General features: G+C 44.7%; 1 protein-coding gene across 3 annotated transcripts in view; it reads right to left on the minus strand.

The window, feature by feature from the left end:
• EPHB1 (EPH receptor B1) overlaps positions 1-7,199 on the minus strand; it is a 359,685-nt gene extending 352,486 nt beyond the window's left edge. For all 3 annotated transcript variants that reach the window (XM_044289421.1, XM_044289419.1, XM_044289420.1), the window contains exon 1: positions 6,765-7,199. In XM_044289421.1, coding sequence (XP_044145356.1) covers positions 6,765-6,822 — 58 coding nt within the window. In that variant the 5' untranslated portion in view covers positions 6,823-7,199. The remainder of the gene's footprint in view (positions 1-6,764) is intronic.
• Between the last annotated feature and the right edge of the window lie 11,458 nt (positions 7,200-18,657).

Raw genomic sequence — 18,657 nt, forward strand, 5'->3', positions numbered from 1 at the left:
TATCTCACCTTCCTCTGGACAGGAGAGGTCCTTTAGAGAGTATTGTAGATATTGTATCGGGATTTAATATACTAGAAAACTGGCTGCTGGAACCTGGTGCTTGTCATTGTCTTGTAGAGGGTTATCACCGCCATGGTCTATGCAGAGGTCTGAGACTGAGTCTTTATATGGCTTTGAAATGATGGATTATTAAATAGAAGCAGACTGTAGAGATCAATGATCCTTGCTTATACCAGTGATTTTATAACATAGCTGATTAGTCTACCTAAGAACAAGAAATGGAAAATCCTCTATAGACTTAAAGGAAATGTATTTACTTAAAGGGGTTTTCCGGGAGTACAACATTGATGACCTATCCTCAGGACCTCTAATCAGTGGAGGTCTGATCTCTCGCACCCTGCCAATCAGCCATTTGAAGAGGCCAAGCACAGTGCGGTGCATTTTTTAGTGGCTGTGCTTGGTATTGCAGCCCGGACCCAATCACTTGAATGGGACTGAGCTGCACACAGGCTATCTAAGGCTGAGTTCACACGAGCGTGACAGATTTGGTCCGGATGCGTTCAGGGTGCGTTCAGTTAAACTCGCACCATTTTGCAAGCAAGTTCAGTCAGTTTTGGCTGCAATTGCGTTTAGTTGTTCAGTTTTTTCCGCGCGGATGCAATGCGTTTTGATGCGTTTTTCACGCGCGTGATAAAAAACTGAAGGTTTACAAACAACATCTCCTAGCAACCATCAGTGAAAAACGCATTGCATCCGCACTTGCTTGCAGATGCAATGCGTTATTAACGCAGCCCCATTCACTTCTATGGAGCCAGGGCTGCGTTAAAAACGCAGAATATAGAACATGCTGCGATTTTAAAGCATTGCAGAAGTGATGCGTGAAAAAAAATGCTCATGTGCACAGCCCCATTGAAATGAATGGGTCAGGATTCAGTGCAGGTGCAATGCGTTCACCTACTGCATTGCACCCGCGCGGAAATCTCGCCCGTGTGAACTCAGCCTTACTGTTCAACGTGATGGCACTGATGTAGGTATGGGCACCAGAGCTCACCGAAGCACTTTCTTCAAATAGCCAATTGGCTGGTGTGCCACAAGTCAGATATTGATGATCTTGAGGACTGAATACTCTACTCCTGGAAAACTCACTCAATGTTATTTACTGACTTTCAAGGCTACTTATGCACAGCACTTGTAAGAAGGGTTCTCCAAGTGGCTTTTCAACCATAGAAAACGAAGATACTGACAAGATTAGCACCTCGCTGGTCATACACAATACGGCAGGTCAACATTCACTTCTCTTTCCATATCATAGAAGACCACATTTATTTCACGTGAAATAAACTGCAGATATACAGTGGATAATCAATGAATACATAGAATGTAATTAATATAATAGCAAATTATATACAATATATAATTAGAAATGTTCCTCCCACTAATTGTCAGATATACAAATCACAGTAATCTCAGCCCTGGAGAATTGATTCTACCCTCGTTCTCTGACACAGATGGCAGCAGGATAGAAAGGCATATGGCAGTGGTACAACCATGAGTCTGGTAGGTAATTCTAATGATGTGATCAATACAACATCAAGCACCCTATAGATATCTGGTTATCGACTTTTGACTTAATTTATACCTAAATGCAGATATTTTGAGCCTCGTACTTGTCTGAATGTGTATGTAATTTACTTACACAATGCCATAAATCAGCAAATAAAAGGGACAATTTCAAGTAATTGGCCTGACTCATAAATGCGGGCACGCGGTGCGTGGAAAACGAATACACACATTAAAGTCAATGGATACGTGTGCTGTCCGTGAAGACCAGGGCAGCTCACCTTCCGTGATTCACTGACGTAGGAAAGAGGCCTCAATGGGAAAAAGGTTCGGTCAATGTTCCTATACTTGAAACAGCCAGGTAAGTGTAATGGGGGTAGGAAGAGGTCTATCATAAGTATTTTGGTCAAGTGAAGTGCATCGCCTTCTGATTAATATGTTCTTGGCCTTGCTCCTGCCTGCCGGTCTCTGACCATGTCTTACTCTCGGCTGGAGCTGAAAGGTCCGGAATACGCTGTATGCCCAGAGTGTATTTTAGCAGCTAGATAGATAGTTCCATCATTTATCACATCCACTCTACGCTCCTTCTCACTCTGTGTCTCTGAGCCTCCCCGCTCTGTGCAATCTGTCCATGCATTCTGCTGGGAGATTCAGCTCTTCCACCGCGCGAGGCTCGCTCCTGTATTTAGAGACAGTTCTGTGCTTGCGCAGCTGTTCTGATTTGGAAGAAGGCTCAGAAAGCAAAGAAAGGCGCAGGCAGTGAGAACATTGCTGGACCTCTCAACCAAACAAACATGGTCTTCATCTGACCAACATCTCTATGGCCGGCTGTACAATTCGATAAACATACTATAACCTAGGTAAAATTTACCGGCCAAGCTCAGTCTGCTACGGGGGTGACCTACTCTCATTCCTACTTATGGTACATACGGGGGGATGTAAAGCATCGTTACAAACTGGTGCATTGTTAATCACTGTCCTTTTATTGTCAAATGGTGACCATGTTGTAGGCGCAGGGGCTATGGCTGGCCTGGCCGCTCATATGCGTCGTGTTTTGTCATCTCATCTAACCAGGCCCCATCTATTAACAAAAAAGTAAAATATTGCAGCTGCCGGCACTTGTATAGGAATGGAGTGGGACTGTTAGTACAGGGGCCCCACTATCTCCGGCACATGTATAGGAATGGAGTGGGACTGTTAGTACAGGGGCCCCACTATCTCCGGCACATGTATAGGAATGGAGTGGGACTGTTAGTACAGGGGCCCCACTATCTCCGGCACATGTATAGGAATGGAGTGGGACTGTTAGTACAGGGGCCCCACTATCTCCAGCACCTATATAGAAATGGAGTGGCACTGTTAGTATAGGGGCCCCACTATCTCCAGAACCTGTATAGGAATGGAGTGGCACTGTTAGTACAGGGGCCCCACTATCTCCAGCACCTGTATAGGAATGGAGTGGCACTGTTAGTACAGGGGCCCCACTATCTCCAGCACCTGTATAGGAATGGAGTGGCACTATTAGTACAGGGGGCCCACTATCTCCAGCACCTGTATAGGAATGGAGTGGCACTGTTATTACAGGGGCCCCACTATCTCTAGCACCTGTATAGGAATGGAGTGGCACTGTTATTACAGGGGCCTTACTATCTACAGCACCTGTATAGGAATGGAGTGGCACTGTTAGTACAGGGGCCCCACTATCTCCAGCACCTGTATAGGAATGGAGTGGCACTGTTATTACAGGGGCCCCACTATCTCTAGCACCTGTATAGGAATGGAGTGGCACTGTTATTACAGGGGCCTTACTATCTCCGGCACCTGTATAGGAATGGAGTGGGACTGTTAGTACAGGGGCCCCACTATCTCCGGCACCTGTATAGGAATGGAGTGGGACTGTTAGTACAGGGGCCCCACTATCTTCGGCACCTGTATAGGAATGGAGTAGGACTGTTACTACAGGGGCCCCACTATCTCCAGCACCTGTATAGGAATGGAGTGAGACTGTTAGTACAGGGGCCACACTATCTCCAGCACCTGTATAGAAATGGAGTGGCACTGTTAGTACAGGGGCCCCACTATCTCCAGCACCTGTATAGGAATGGAGTGGGACTGTTAGTACAGGGGCCCCACTATCTCCAGCGCCTGTAGAGGAATGGAGTAGGACTGTTAGTACAGGGGCCCCACTATCTCTAGCACCTGTATAGGAATGGAGGGGGACTGTTAGTACAGGGGCCCTACTATCTCCAGCACCTGTATAGGAATGGAGTGGCACTGTTAGTACAGGGGCCCCACTATCTCCGGTACATGTATAGGAATGGAGTGGGACTGTTAGTACAGGGGCCCCACTATCTCCAGCACCTGTATAGGAATGGAGTAGGACTGTTAGTACAGGGGCCCCACTATCTCCAGCATCTGTATAGGAATGGAGTGGCACTGTTATTACATCGGCCCCACTATCTCCTACTGCAAAGGGTTGGCATACCTCTAAACAGTGACTCATTTGGATGGTATTGCCCCATCAGTTTCTTGCCAGGCAAGTAGCTGTAGAGGCACTTGGTCACTGGAGCACTACAACTCCAGTCATTCCCTGCTCACAACCCGTACCTATCCATCTTCTTGCATGCCCCAATGATTTTTAAAGGGACCCCCCACAACAGCATTTAAGACCAGTTTTGCAAATTCCCCTATTAGCCAGATATCAATTTCACTCGCAAATCTGATTTGATATCTATTAAGGAATGTTGGACCAGTCAACTCGACATGTCTGCAATTCAACAAAAATTCTGAGAATCGATTTGTCAATTGTGTTCTTTGGGCTGGCAAATCAATAAAATCATGAAGAAGGAATCGCTCATCAGATTAATCAAATCCTATTCCACTGGACCCCATTATCCTCAGTTGGCATCGGCTGATACAAGTCCTATCTCCTATAGGCTTCATGCACACGAACATTGTGCATCCATTCTGCGCATTGGGGACCGCAATTTTCGGTTCCCAATGTACAGGCAACGTCCGTGCGGCGGCTGGGATGGATCAAGACCCATTCAACTCCGTAGTGCTTCCGTGGGGTTCCGATCCATGCTTGTGTTCCGCATCTCCGTGATTGAGGACCCATTCAAGTAAATGGGTCCACATCCGTGATGCGAAGTGCACACGGGCCGGTGCTCGTGTACTGCGGACCCGCCGTGTGTTCGTGTGCAAGAGGCCATAGAAATTTAAATTTAAATCTATCTGAGCCACCAATGTATTCATTCTGTTTGCTTCTCGCCTTTAATAAAGGAGTTGTGATAACATGAAATATAATAGTCATTTTATTTGCATTACCCCAGTTCTCAGATATGCTCCGTCCCCATAGATGTTGCCTCTAAATGTCTATGGGTCGGGCAGAATTTATAACCTGCCAGCAGACTCCAGCTGTTAAGGAAAGCACGGTTCAGCGCTCTATTACCCAGGGGCATATGTATGAACTGGGTTCTGTTTTCCATAATCATAATATAAGTAAAATCCCTGCAAGGCATTCCATATATAAAGTATAGGCATTAAATGAATTAAATCCCAAAGCCGTACGGATCTGTTCACATTTATTACTGTTGCATGTTTATTGTGTCTGGAAAATCCATGTATGGAAGCCATGCCTAGCTCCGGGCAATGGTAATGTGTGTCATGTAACATGGTGCAAGGCTGGAGCTTCTCTCCACATATCAAACATACGTATCCAGACTGAAGGGAAGCAGGGTTCCTGGACCATCAAATGGCAGGTCAACGATGGGCAAGAAGACATATGAAGAGCTGAAACTGGGTCATATGAGGTGAAAATCCAAACTAAAAAAAAAAAACTAGGCAAAAGAAAAAATGTGTAAATGTTCGGAAAAGAGGAGGGAGGGTAGCACAAGGAAAGTGAGAAGAACTACACGGGAGGAAGTGGTAGACTGCTAGACTAAGTAATGGGCATGGGAGGAAGAACATTTAGAAATTCAGTGTTGGAATAGGGAACAGACAGAATGGTGGTGGACGGATATAGGGTTAAATCCAAAGAAGAGTAGAAAAAGGTGGCAAGTTAGACGCTCTCGAAGAGGGTACCAGCTGACACATACATGGAGTGGTAACTCTGGGGGAGCAGCAGGTAGACTGTGTCCTGAACCCCTGGTCACACTAGACAAGTATCTGTCAGCAGTATCCTCCAAGTCCCGGTGCGTCCTGCCACCTCGCCATCACCCTATGCTGCTTTTAAACCAAATCAGCACTGCAATGCAGCTCCGTTCTTTGGGCAAGGCAAAGTGGATAGGGAGAAGACGGACCTGTGCTTGGGTGAGGAGGAAAAGGTTTGGGTGGGGGGGGGGGGATAAAAGCTTGGTACCAAGAGAGGCGCCTTCAATGAAAAGTGAGAATCTATAACCATCTGTAGGACACACAACGAAATCTATCAGTCAATACGGTCTCCACCGGCCAGAGAGAAGGCATTGATTTAGCAGTAACAGAACGGGCCATCCATCTTCTTGCACACTGACATAAATGGCACATTTGCACCTTATTTTATTTTATTTTTTGCACCCCATCTATTTAATGAACGCATTTGCCTTCGAAAAGCGGTGTCATCAGGCGGCTAATGGAAGAAGAGTAGCAGACCACCTGGGAGAGTTCCCACCATGCCCTGATTATATTCTGTTATCTGCAGCTGTGAAACAGAACATTTATTTTTATTAAAGAAAGCAGCCGGTGTCTGCACCGCTCCATCTGTTCCATCCGAGCATCGATCAGGAAACTAATAATAATACTGTAATTAGCGCGCGCGCTGTGATTAGTAGTCTGCATTGTCTCCTCGACGCGAAAACTTAACTACCTTGTTGCTTCTCTATAACAGGTGCTTCCCATTGAGATGCATGTAAACACCTCCACTGCCTGCAACCTATTACAAGACAGCATTAACTTTGTATTCGTGTCAACCCTTGGGCCCCCCTGCTGTCTTCCCTGGGCTGCAGAGCTTGCACTCTACACCTGAGTTCTAAGCTGGCAGCTTCACCTGCTGTCACAGACCTTTGGTGTAACCACCTATTGCGATTCTACGGGATACGTTGAAAATACGACACAAAAGCCTGTAAGGTCCACCGATCACGAACACAGGACCCCCCCCCCCCCCCCCAAAATCAGACCACACTTAACCCCTTCGGGTAGAGACTTTCCCATAAACAGGACAGGCTTACCTTCCACAGCTTGAACTTGCCAAACCAGAGATAACAGCAGCATCCAGTTTAGTTCCATGGTGGGATGTGAAGAGGTTACTTTATACCAAAAATAATAAGCATAAATGTTACTAACTAAGAAACATAGTATCAACAATACGCTGCAGCCCAAAAAATCTTCAGGGTGCCCCCTCACAGCAGTGTTAAATCCTTATTTGCCATAGAACTGTCCATTCCTCTTGCTGATGAGCATCATTTAAGTCTCAGGTTGGAGATGCATTTTGCGGCACTGTATGGAGAGCTGTGTGTGCATGCATGACAGCCAAGGTATCATCGGGGAGCACCATGCAGAGGACGCGTGCATGGATGTCAGTGCATGTGTGTGTGCATGTTGGTGTGGGGTGTGGGGGATTGTAAATGAGGCTATCCCAGGTTCACATTGCAAGCAGTAGTAAAGTGTTCACTGAAGGAGCACAGGCACTGAGACTGAAAGGGGGGGGAGTAATCACCCCCCCACTCACACAACTCCCATCTTCCATATCACCCCCCCTCCTTTTTCATCCTGTCTGAATTCTACACACCCCTCACACCTCCCAGCCAATCAAAGAGCAAAAGGAACACGCACCCCCCCTTCTCCAATCAATAGGAGCCCCTCCTTTCCCTACTATTGTTGAAAGAAAATTACTTACATTGACCTGTAGAAAGAAATACCATGACTTAGCTTGTCTGTGCCATACTGCCATCTAGTGGCCAAAACATCTCCCCGCAACAAAAGTTTAGGCAAAGAGTTGGATTCCCAGGAACAATAGGGAAACGTCATACATGTCTGGAATTTCTGTGATAGGGAAGCAATTTTACATTAGTTATGTGAAAAAAAAAAGGACAGGGCTATTATCTGACATGGACTAAAAATTCACACACTATAAGGTTCAATTATGGGCCCCTCACTATCCTTAATACACTATTTCTCTTACTTTATTTAAAAAGTTGAAATCATAACTGCACAGTTTTAGGGGCTTGCCCAGTTTTACAAACGTATAGTAGAACGGGATAGACTTTCTAGGTCCCGCTATTGATGGGAAGTATAATTATATAATAAAACCATATACACACACATGGAAAAAATTGTTGGTACCCTTCCTTTAAAGAAAGAAAAACCCACAATTGTCACCAAAATTACATCAAACTGATAAAAGTATTAAGAAATAAACATTTACTGAAAATCAGATGACGAAAATCAGACATTGCTTCTGAATTGTGGTTCAACTGAATGATTTAAAAAAACAAACTAATGAAACTGGCCTAGACAAAAATGATGGTCCCCCTAGAAAAGACTGAAAATAATTTGTCCATAGGGACATGTTAAACTACAGTGTGTCCTGTAATTAGCATCACAGGTTTCTTCGAACTTGTAAGTCTTCCTATTGAAAGGGTGAAAAGTAGATGTGGCCGCCAGAGGAAAATTGATGACAAATTGAAGAGACGATAATGTGAATGGTAACCAAAGAGCCCAGATTAGATGTGAACTCCAGGGTCAAAATACAGCAGTGTCAGATCGCACCATCCGTCACTGTCTTAGCCAAAGTGAACTTAATGGAAGACGACCAAGGAGGAAACCGCTGTTGAAAGCAAATTATAAAAAAGAAAGACTGGAATTTGTCGAAATGCATATTAACCAGCCACAAAGCTTCTGGGAGAATGTCCTTCGGACAGCTGTGACAAAAACTAGTCACATCAGCTCAAAGTTCATAGATGTAAAAATGAAGCATACAAAGAACATTGTACCTACTGTGATACATGGAGGAGGCTCGGTTATGTTTTAGGGCTGCTTTGGTGCATCTGGCACAGGGTGTCTTGCATCTGTGAAGGGTACAATATAATCTCAAGACTATCAGGGTAATTTGGATAAAAATGTGCTGCCCGGTGTCAGAAAGCTTGGTCTCAGTCATACGCCATGGGTCCTCCAACAGGATAATGACCACAAACACAGATAAAAACATCCGAAAATGGCTAAGAGGAAATTATTGGACTATTCTGAAGTGACTTTCTAAGAGCCCTGATCTAAATCCTATTGAACATCTGTGGAAGGAGCTGAAACATGCAGTCTGGAGAAGCCACCCTTCAAACCTGATACAGCTGGAGCAGTTTGCTCATGAGGAGTGGGCCAAATACCTATGGACAGGTGGAGAAGTCTCACTGAGAGTTACAGAAATCGCTTGATTGCAGTAATTGCCTCAAGACACCATCATATGTATCCAGGCCTTTTTCATTAGTTTGTTTTATAAATTATTCAGTTGGCTTCATGAGGGATCATGTCAGACTAATTTAATCAGTTTCTATGAGGAGGTAAGTTCTAGACTTGACAGCGGCGAATGAATGGATGTCGTATATCTGGACTTCTCCAAAGCATTTGACACTGTACCACATAACAGGTTAGTATATAAAATGAGAATGCTCGGACTGGGAGAAAATGTCTGTATGTGGGTAAGTAACTGGCTGAGTGATAGAAAACAGAGGGTGGTTATTAATGGTACACACTCAGATTGGGTCACTGTCACTAGTGGAGTACCTCAGGGGTCGGTATTGGGCCCTATTCTCTTCAATATATTTATTAATGATCTTGTAGAAGGCTTGCACAGTAAAATATATTTTTGCAGATGACACTAAACTATGTAAAGTAATTGACACGGAAGAGGACAGTATACTACTACAGAGGGATCTGGATAGATTGCAGGCTTGGGCAGAGAAGTGGCAGATGAGGTTTAACACTGATAAATGTAAAGTTATGCACATGGGTAGGAATAATCAAAGTCACCCATACATACTAAATGGTAAAACACTCGGTAACACTGACATGGAAAAGGACCTAGGAATTTTAATAAACAGCAAACTAAGCTGTAAAAAACTGTGTCAGGCAGCTGCTGCCAAGGTCAATAAGATAATGGGTTGCATCAAAAGGGGCATAGATGCCCGTGATGAGAACATAGTCCTGCCACTTTACAAATCACTAGTCAGCACCACACATGGAGTCCTGTGTACAGTTCTGGGCTCCTGTGAACAAGGCAGACATAGCAGAGCTGGAGAGGGTTCAGAGGAGGGCAACTAAAGTAATAACTGGAATGGGGCAACTACAGTACCCTGAAAGATTATTAACATTAGGGTTATTCACTTTAGAAAAAAGATGACTGAGGGGAGATCTAATTACTATGTATAAATATATCAGGGGTCAGTACAGAGATCTATCCCATCATCTATTTATCCCCAGGACTGTGACTGTGACGAGGGGACATCCTCTGCGTCTGGAGGAAAGAAGGTTTGTACACAAACATAGAAGAGGATTCTTTACGGTAAGAGCAGTGAGACTATCGAACTAAGTTAATATGAATCACAATGTCTGATTTTCATTAGTGGATTTTTGGTAAATTTGTATTTATTATAACTTTTGGATTTTTCTACTTATTTCAGTTACGATTGTGGGTTTTTCTTTCTTTAGTGGAAAGGTACCAACAATTTTGTCCACCATTTGTATCCATAAAATGTTCCAATTTAAACTATAAAATAGTTAGAAAATCAATACGTAATGCAACACTGTGTGTGGTAAAGTGCTGGAAGGGTTGCATATTTCACCCATTGGGTGAGATAGAAATAATCTAGAAGGCTGTATTTGTTTCAGCCAAGGCTAGTTTGCTGTTGCCCATTGTTCAGATTTTTTTGTGGGCTGTTTTTTTTTTTTGATGACGTCATTGCACCGCCTGAGCCGTACAGCGCGGGACACAGGCCGAAAGAGGCCTGCAACTCATCGCTGCTAGCCTGGTGAAGGTAAGTATAAGTGTTTTTTTTTTAATATGGTACTACTACTGGCGCATGATTGGGGGGCATCTATGGGGTAAACCTGTTGCTGGAACATGATTGGTGAGCATCTATGGGGGCACTTGTTACTGGCACATGATTGGGGGGCATCTATGGAGGCACCTGTTACTGGCGCATAATTGGAGGGCATCTATGGGGGAACTTATTACTGGCACATGATTGGAGGGCATCTATGGGGGCACTTGTTACTGGCACATTATTGACGGGCATCTATGGGGGCACATCTTACTGGCACATTATTGGGGGACATTGTGGGGGCATCTACGGGGTACTTCTAACTGGCACATTATTGGGGGCACTAGTGGGGCATCTACTGAGGCCGAAAAGAAGGGTTATTTTATATGGGCGGAAAGGGGGGAGAGAAACACTATGGGGGCTTCTACTGAGGCCACAAAGAAGGGGTATTTTATATGGGGGCTCTGTATTGGGGCACTTTATACTGGGGCACATTATGGTGGGTACTATGGGGAAGGGGAGAGAGTACTATGGGCTCATATGTGGTTAAATGTCACCTATTTGTTTGTAATTTTTAAAATCTGACAAATGTGAAAGACAAATGTGACTGTTTTTAAATAAGGTTAGAGCTGTACAATAGGTTGAATAAAATAGTCTGCTCTATAAGCACTACATTATTTTCTGTCCGCCACCACAAAACAATCTGGAAGTACCCCTCCCGAGACCAGGCTCTGGATCCACCACTGGGATCAGGGACAACATTTTCATGGAGTTGGTATGTTCTCTCCAGTTTCTCCCACACTCCAATACACACTCACCTAAAGAATTATTAGGAACACCTGTTCTATTTATCACTAATGCGATTATCTAGTCAACCAATCACATGGCAGTTGCTTCAATGCATGTAGGGTTGTGGTCCTGGTCAAGACAATCTCCTGAACTCCAAACTGAATGTCAGAATGGGAAAGAAAGGTGATTTAAGCAATTTTGAGCGTGGCATGGTTGTTGGTGCCAGACGGGCAGGTCTGAGTATTTAACAATCTGCTCAGTTACTGGGATTTTCACGCACAACCATTTCTAGGGTTTACAAAGAATGGTGTGAAAAGGGAAAATCGCAGCATGCTCTATTTTGTGCGTTTTTCACGTAATGCAAGCCCCATAGAAATGAATGGGGTTGCGTGAAAATCGCAAGCATCTGCAAGTGTGGATGCGGTGCGATTTTCACGCACGGTTGCTAGGAGACGATCGGGATGGAGACCCGATCATTATTATTATTTTCCTTATAACATGGTTATAAGAGAAAATAATAGCATTCTGAATACAGAATGCATAGTAAAATAGCACTGGAGGGGTTAAAAAAAAATATATATTTTTTTAACTCATCTTAATCTACTTGCTCGCGTAGCCCGGCATCTCTTCTGTCTCTTTCTATGCTGATTGCAGGACCTGTGGTGACCTCACTTCGGTCATCACATGATCCATCACCATGGTAAAAGATCATGTGACGGACCATGTGATGACCGGAGTGACGTCACCACAGGTCCTGCAATCATCAAAGAAAGAGACAGGAGAGAGCTGCGCGAGCAAGTGGATTAAGGTGAGTTAAATTATTATTATTATTTTAACCCCTCCAGTGCTATTTTACTATGCATTCTGTATTCAGAATGCTATTATTTTCCCTTATAACCATGTTATAAGGGAAAATAATACAATCTTCAGAACATCAATCCCAAGCCCGAACTTCTGTGAAGAAGTTCGGGTTTGGGTACCAAACATGCGTGATTTTTCTCACGCGCGTGCAAAACGCATTACAATGTTTGTTCCCGCAATGCACCCGCCTCTTATCCGGGCCAAAAATATGACGCCCGTGTGAAAGAGGCCTTAGGCTTTATTTTTTTGTGATTAGTGTCTGCGTCTTTTGTGTGTGGGAAAAAAAAAGTATTTTAGTCCTAGTGTTTTAGGGTTTAGTTAGTGTTATAATTTGTGTTTCCTTCTTTTGTCAGTGAAAAAAAAAATAAAAAACTATAAAAAAGTATTTTAGTCCTAGTATTTTAGGCTTTATTTTTTGTGATTAGTGTCTGCGTTTTTTGTGTGAAACCCCCCCCCCCAAAAAAAAGTCTTTTAGTCCTAGTGTTTTAGGCTTTAGTTAGTGTTTTGATTTGTGTTTGCGTCTTTTATCAGTGAAAAAAAAACAAAAAAAAACAAAAAACTAAATGTTTTTTACTCCTAGTGTTTTTAGGCTTTGTTTTCTTTGTGATTAGTGTCTGCGTTTTTTGTGTGTTAAAAAAAAAGTCTTTTAGTCCTAGTTTTTTAGGCTTTATTTTTTTGTGATTTGTGTTTGCTCTTTTGTCAGTGAAAAATAAAAAGTCTTTTAGTCCTAGTGTTTAAAGCATTAGTTAGTGTTTTGATTTATGTTTGTGTCTTTTGTCAGTGAAAAAAAAAGCACAAAAAACAAAAAAAAGTCTTTTAGTCCTAGTGTTTTAGGCTTTATTTTTTTGTGATTTGTGTTTGCTCTTTTGTCAGTGAAAAATAAAAAGTCTTTTAGTCCTAGTGTTTAAAGCATTAGTTAGTGTTTTGATTTATGTTTGTGTCTTTTGTCAGTGAAAAAAAAGGCAAGAAAAAACTAAAAAAAGTTTTTGGGTCCTAGTGTTTGAGGCATTTAATTTTATTTTTATTAGTGTCTGCGTCTTTTGTGTGTGCAAAACAAAAAAAATAATTTAATTTTAAAGTTTTTAGGTTTATTGTATATTTTAGTTCATTATTGCCCCATAGTCCCCACCCCAAAAGTTTGCCCAAATTCCCTCTTTATTTTATTTAATTTTTTTGGGTGTGTTTTTAACCACTTCCCATCTGGGCCATTTGCCTCCTTCCTGACCAGGCCTAATTTTGCAAAAGTGACATATCTCACTTTATGTGGTAATAACTTTGGAACGCCTTTACTTATCCAAGTCATTCAGAGATTGTTTTCTCGTGACACATTGTACTTAAAATTTTTAAATTGCCAAAACCCACTTTTTAAGGACCAGTTCAGGTCTGAAGTCACTTTGTGGGGCCTACATAGTGGATACCCTCATAAATGACCACATTGTAGAAACTAAACTCCTCAAGTTATGCAAAACCGATTTTACAAACTTTGTTAGCCCTGTAGGCGTTCCAGAAGATTTAAAGGAAAATGGAGATCAAATTTTAAAATAGTGACCCAGGAACCTTTGGAGATCGTCATGATAGACTACCTAATGGTGGGCCATCCAACAGTGGGCACCAGTACTGCCTCGTAATGGTGGACCACTTCACCAAATTTGCGGTGGTGACCGCCACCAAGGACCAGACCGCTGAGTCAGCAGCTCGAGCCCTATGCCAAGATTTCATCCGAGTGTACGGGTGTCCACAACGCATCCACTCTGACCAAGGGGCTTGCTTTGAGGGACATGTAATGAAAGAAGTTCAACGTATCTACGGAATAAAGAAGTCGCACACGACTCCATACCATCCCCAAGGAAACGGAGCCTGCGAACGATTTAATAGAACTCTGCTACAGATGGTGCGGACTTTGGAGGAGGACAAGAAGTTACAGTGGCCTCAGTTCTTGTCTGAGATGGTGTGGGCCTATAACAATCAGGTCCATTCTACAACGGGGTATTCTCCTTATACTCTCCTCTTTGGACGGTCTGGGCGAAGTGTCGGAGAGTTACAGTTAAATGATGTGGATGGGTTCCCTCCAAGAGATCCAGCCTCCTGGGTGCGAGCACACCGGCAGAGACTTGAGACAGTTCATCGATTGGTGCGACAGCGTCTGCAAGAAAATTCTCATCCTGATAAGACCCCGGTGCAAAGGGCACCATTGCAGCCAGGTGACCTGGTGCTGGTACGTGTCAAGAAGCCTCAAGGAAAATTGGAAAGCAGGTGGGAGGCTGTGCCATATGGTGTAGTTGCCCGCAAGTATGCAAATGGGCCTGTGTACGAAGTTCAGAAGGAAGGAACTGATTGTGTCCGAGTACTTCACAGAAATATGTTGCGCCTGTGTCAATCTGAAGAAGCAAATTGTGATGGAACTGATAATGTCAACGAGCTCCCACAGTCCGAGACTGGTGGTGTGGAATGGGCTTACGATGATGAGGATGATTGTTGGCCAATCCCCGCTCCTGAGGATGTTCCACCTGTGACTAGTGTGCCCCCAGCCTGTGCCCCCTATGATGCGGAGTCTGCTGGTCCTTCTCAGCCTATGGCTACAGTACCCCAGAGTATACCAGTGGTTCTCAGACGCACCACTAGACCAAATGCTGGCATTCCCCCTGTTCGGTATGCGCAGGACGAGTTTATTTGGCCTGCCATACAACGGTACATTACCACTCTACATATAAGAGTACAGCCCTCTGGATATTCAGTCATTGGCAGGGACTGCCAATCTTAAAGTGGGGGGGAATATGTAAGAAACAGTCATGTAATGTGTCTAAGTTTCGTTATCCTGGTAAACTGTTAAAATTTAATGTATGTAATGTATAATGCTATTCCAGTAATACAGATAAATGTAAATGCCTGCAGTATTCGTTTGGTCAGTAGATGGCAGCATAGGACCAATTTGCATTGGAGTTTACCATAGAGAAAGTGTATTAATGTGGTAGTGGCTCTTTAAAACAGCAGTCAAGTGTTGAAGTGACACGCCCCTTATGATGTCAGCCTGCCTCAGTGTGAGCAGGAGGAATGAGGAAGAGAGGCTGGAACTATAACGGCTGCCATCTTGGCTAGAAAGAAAGCAAGTTCTGTGCTGTGTAAGACGTGTGTGGAGATACTAAAGGACGTTCCTGTGCAGCCAAGCTGTGTGAACTTCAGTCTAGAGACGGATGGAGTATAAAGAAACCGTGCATTTAGTGAAGCCAAGTTAAAAAGGACTGTGTGCAGCAACTAACCTGTGGAGCCGACATTGGGCTGAGTGGATTGCCCCAAACAGTAAAGAGACTCACAGTGCTGTCGAGGTACCGGACAGTCACTGTAAAATTCTGGATTATATCCATCTGGTTTCCGGCCTGCTGAGGAGGACTTCTTTGTTGCGGATCCTGTGCTGGTTATAAAGGAAAAGGACGACATCGGGCCCCACCGTGCACTTCCACAAACTGTAAGAGTTCCACTTGGACCACTGGGATAAGGGGGGTGCGCACCCGCTTGAAAGTTAGGGTCAGTTAGGGATAGTTCCTGGGACTGCTATTCCTTAGTGTCCGCACTGCGAACACGGACACAGCAAAGGTGGAAATTGTTGTAGTATTTGACTTGAATTGTTCATACTGTTTTATTGTTAACCTGCTTTTATTAATTGATAGTAAATGCAATTTTCTTAATCTTGACTTCTGCGTACGCACTCTTTTCTGGTTGCGGAGTCATACCACCTGCCTTGCTCTCGGTTCACAAAGACACACTGGACCTCATGTTCTGGCCGCACAACAGGCTCAGGTCCAGATGTGGCTGACACCCGAAGGCTAGAGGCAGGTATGGTTGTCTGTGACAATGGCAGCAACTTCCTGGCCGCCCTCCATGCTAGCAGTCTCACACACATGCCCTGCATGGCACATGTCCTCAAACTTGTGGTACAGAAGTTCCTACGCACATACCCAAGGTTGAGTGACATTTTTCAAAGGGTACAGAGGATTGCCAGCCACTTCAGACGATCCCCAACGGCCACCTCATCCCTGTCCAAACTGCATCAGGACAACAGACTGCCCCCTCACAGGCTGATTGTGGACAGTGTGACGCGGTGGAACTCCACCCTCCACATGCTGGAGAGGTGGTGGGAGCAGCGACAGGTGGTCAAGGAATACCTGCTGGACCAAGACACTTCAGGGCCATCACACCCACACCCCTACATCACCAATGTGGAGTGGGGGCAAATACACCAGGTCTGTCACATCTTGGCCCCATTTGAGCAGGCAACAAAGATGGTCAGTGGGGAGCATGTCGGCATCAAGGACGTGCTCCCCATAGTGTTCCTACTGGACAGGACACTAGATCACCTGCTTGATGCTAGGGAGAGTGCCTTGGTGGAGCAAGAATAGCCAACAATGCTCCACCAAGACCAGGACAAGGAGGAGGAGGAAGAATTTGTTGAGGAGTTTGGTGAGCAGCAGCAGCAGGAGGAGGGGGAGGAGGAGGAGGAGGAAGAGGAGGAGGAAGAGGACCAAGAAGTCATGGTCCTGGGCAGCAAAGAAGAGTCACAGTGGACTGTATTCTTCCCCATGGCAGCCCACATGCTGCAATACTTCAGGAGGAAAATTAATGAGAGGGATGATTTTAGTGGGCCACCCTTTTAGACCCTCGCTGCAAGGGGAAACTGGAGCAGTTCATCCCAGCCAGCCGGAGGGATGCCTGTATGCAAAACCTGCAGGCCTGTCTGATCCCCTGGCTGAAGAAGGCAAACCCTATGCCTCATGCTCTAGTTCTCCCCGCCCATCTCACTCAGCAGGTGGCTGGCCCCAGCAGCACCAGCCAAGCATGTGACCTTATGGGGGAGATGAAGTTGTTCTACCAGTCTGCGCGACCCAGTAGCAGCAGCAGTAGTCACCACCAGTGGCTGGCCCGCATGATGGAAGACTACATGGGGTCCATCGGTGCTTCCGACTGCATGAGCACCGACGACCCCATGGAGTACTGGGTTGCCAGTCTGGAGACCTGCCGTGAGCTCGCTCAGTATTCGCTGCAGTTACTGTCTTGCCCCCCCTCCAGCGTACTATCTGAGCGGATATTCATCACGGCAGGTGGGGTGGTCACCGACAAGCGGACCTGTCTGTCCACAGACCCCGTACAGCACTACGCCGGGTTCATTTCCCCTTCCCGTCGGTGATGACTTAACCACGGTCCCAAGTTGCTGGCCGGGTGCTCGGCGGCTGCCTCCAGTGCGCAGCCTGGATCATCGATCACAGGTCAGGCTGCTGTATAAGCCTTTAGCTGTGATGCTTGACTACAAACGGGGGGTAGTGTCACAGAACCTAGGGCAGACATCACTAGGAAGGGGCTGACAGGCACCAGGGAGCACCAACACTGTCATCCAGCAAAGAGGAGTTAGTAGTCTGTTCTGTAGCCACCATGTGTTCACCAAGAAATAGAACTGCAGGTAAACTTAATCCACAAAACGAATGCAGCTCTGTTTCATCTCTGTCGACTTGGCATAGAAAATGAGAGCCGGTAGGTTCATGAAGAACGTACAGCAATCCGTTACGATACTCTTTTTAGGTCTGGAGGGGGAGAAGAATGCAGGGCTTCAAGTGAGAGATGGGTTACATTCGAATAGGATGAGCCACATGTATATATCTATCTACCCCATCTCTCCCTGAAGTACATCAGAAATTGAGTAAAAAAACATTTCCCGAACTTGGGTTTTTCTTCCAAGCGGTACCTTTGAACCGAACCCGAGTTCGGGAAATGTTTTTTTACAGTATATCAATTTCTGAAGTTATTATGAGAAGTCTCGCGAGACTTTGCAAAGTAATAACTTCGGCTCATCGGTTCCAATACATTCTCGGAGCGCTCGCTCCATACAGTATTGAAGCTAAGTTTTATGCGATTCGCTCATCCCCATTCTTAACATACCACTTGTTTAAAAAAACACCACGCTGTCACTTGTGTCATGGGTAAAGATAAGCTAAGTTATTGAAAATTCCATTTGACTGCTTTGCCAAATTTTACTAAGAAATTCGCTTTGTCACAAAGCCCATTTCTTTGTATGTAGCAGGCGTAATGATGGGGAACAGTGATGGCGCCGCCCTCCGTCATTGAACCCCTCAGATCCTGCATTCATCGCTGGTCATTGCATCTGAGATTAACATTGAGGGCTTTCAGGGGTTAATCGGATAAAAAAATACTCATCTTATCCATTTACCGTACAGTATTAGAATGGATTGGCTCCGATGAGACGAAGTTATTACATCAAAATTGATCAACACGTCATACACATCCCAAAATGGTATCCATGAAAAATACAGATCACTAGAGCACTGAAAAGCAGGGGGGCCAGGTATCAACCCAACCTGAGGATAGGCCATCAATATATGAATCCCACAAAACCCTTTTAAAGTGACATATAGCTATGGGTGAAGTCATGATT

This window comes from Bufo gargarizans, chromosome 4, assembly GCF_014858855.1.
Source record: "Bufo gargarizans isolate SCDJY-AF-19 chromosome 4, ASM1485885v1, whole genome shotgun sequence".
NCBI classification, from domain to species: domain Eukaryota; kingdom Metazoa; phylum Chordata; class Amphibia; order Anura; family Bufonidae; genus Bufo; species Bufo gargarizans.